The sequence below is a fragment of the Egretta garzetta genome, unplaced genomic scaffold (genome assembly GCF_000687185.1).
Source record: "Egretta garzetta isolate BGI_Z169 unplaced genomic scaffold, ASM68718v1 scaffold219, whole genome shotgun sequence".
Lineage (NCBI taxonomy): Eukaryota > Metazoa > Chordata > Aves > Pelecaniformes > Ardeidae > Egretta > Egretta garzetta.
In genome coordinates this window covers 661,221-662,596 of record NW_009260671.1, presented here as the reverse complement: position 1 = coordinate 662,596, position 1,376 = coordinate 661,221, and the positions used below count along the sequence as shown (strand labels likewise).

At 58.4% G+C, this 1,376-nt stretch overlaps 1 protein-coding gene across 1 annotated transcript in view; it reads left to right on the top strand.

Annotated features, from left to right (window-relative positions):
- VIL1 (villin 1) overlaps positions 1-1,376 on the top strand; it is a gene marked incomplete at its 5' end in the record, with an annotated part of 7,623 nt that overhangs the window by 3,256 nt on the left and 2,991 nt on the right. Inside the window, 4 exons of the mRNA XM_009645717.1 lie at positions 17-201; positions 691-769; positions 917-1,015; positions 1,112-1,265. Of these exons, the coding sequence (XP_009644012.1) occupies positions 17-201; positions 691-769; positions 917-1,015; positions 1,112-1,265 (517 nt within the window). The remainder of the gene's footprint in view (positions 1-16; positions 202-690; positions 770-916; positions 1,016-1,111; positions 1,266-1,376) is intronic.

The window sequence follows — 1,376 nt, the reverse complement described above, 5'->3', positions numbered from 1 at the left end:
GATGGCCCGGCCCAAGGACATCCGGGACCGGGAGCGCGGGGGCCGTGCCAAGGTGAGCATAGTGGATGGCGAGGACGAGGGCGCCTCGCCGGAGCTCATGCAGGTCCTCACGCACTTGCTGGGTGAGAAGAGGGACATCAAGGCAGCCACACCTGATACTGAAGTGGACCAGAAGCTCAAGTCTTCCCTCAAGCTCTACCAGTGAGTTGCCAGGGGTGGGTTGCCCACAGGGGCATCTCGCAGGGTGCCAGAGGAACCCAGCACCCATCTCTACTGTCCTACAACTCCCATCCCCATGGACAGCCACCAAGAGGGATCAAGGCCACTGTGGGGGTGGGGACAGGTCCTTTGGATGACATTGGAGCAAGGAGAGTTCCTGGTGCCAACAGGGTTGGTACCCAATGGAGAGATGCTAATGCAAGTGTGACCTTTGGATACAGTAGCAATGTCCCTGGGCGGCCCCATCACATCTGACACACCTTTGTCCCTCCTCATGGCCATGAGTGTGCTGCATGGTTGCCACCATGGCAGGGCAAGAGAGTCCCTGGGTGCCACCTCTGTCATGGTCAGGGTGGGAAAGGGGATGGGGAGGGGACAGCCTCACCCAGCCCTGCCACCCCGAGGTGGGAATGGGGAGAGGGTTTTTCCAGCCCTATTTCTAACCCTTCCTTCTCTCTTTTCCTCTGCCAGCATCTCCAATGCCAGCGGGAACCTGGTTCTACAGGAGGTGGGGATTCGACCCCTGACTCAAGATATGCTCCTGCATGAGGTGTGTCACCCATGGGATGCTTGGGGGTGCCCAATTTCCTTGGCAGCTTTAACCCTTCAAAAGCCAATTTGGTGGGCCCAACAAATCGGCTTTTGAAGGGTTAAAGCTGCCCAAAGTCCTAATTTCTGCTGCTGTCACCCCTCCAAGGACTGCTACATCCTTGATCAAGGAGGTCTCAAGATCTTCGTGTGGAAAGGCAAGAAAGCCACCAAGGAAGAGAAGCAAGAGGCGATGAACAGGGCACTGGTGGGTGCTGGGTTAGGGGTCAGTTCTGGGACAGCCTGGCTGCTCCCCGGAGTGCCAGGCACCCTATGCCCATGCTCTGGGTCTGAATTCCCCCAGGGCTTCATCAAAGCCAAGAACTACCCAGCCACCACCAGCGTGGAGACGGAGAATGATGGGTCCGAGTCAACCGTCTTCAGGCAGCTCTTCCAAAAATGGACTCTCCCCAACCAGACCAGCGGGTTGGGCAAGACCCACACTGTGGGCAAAGTGGGTGAGTGTCCTCTTCTGACACTGCAGGGCTCCTTGGATTGGGATGGGGGGTGCTGTGGGGACACCCACAGCCAGCAGGATGAGGCTCAGCCCTCTGCCCTTCCCCACAGCC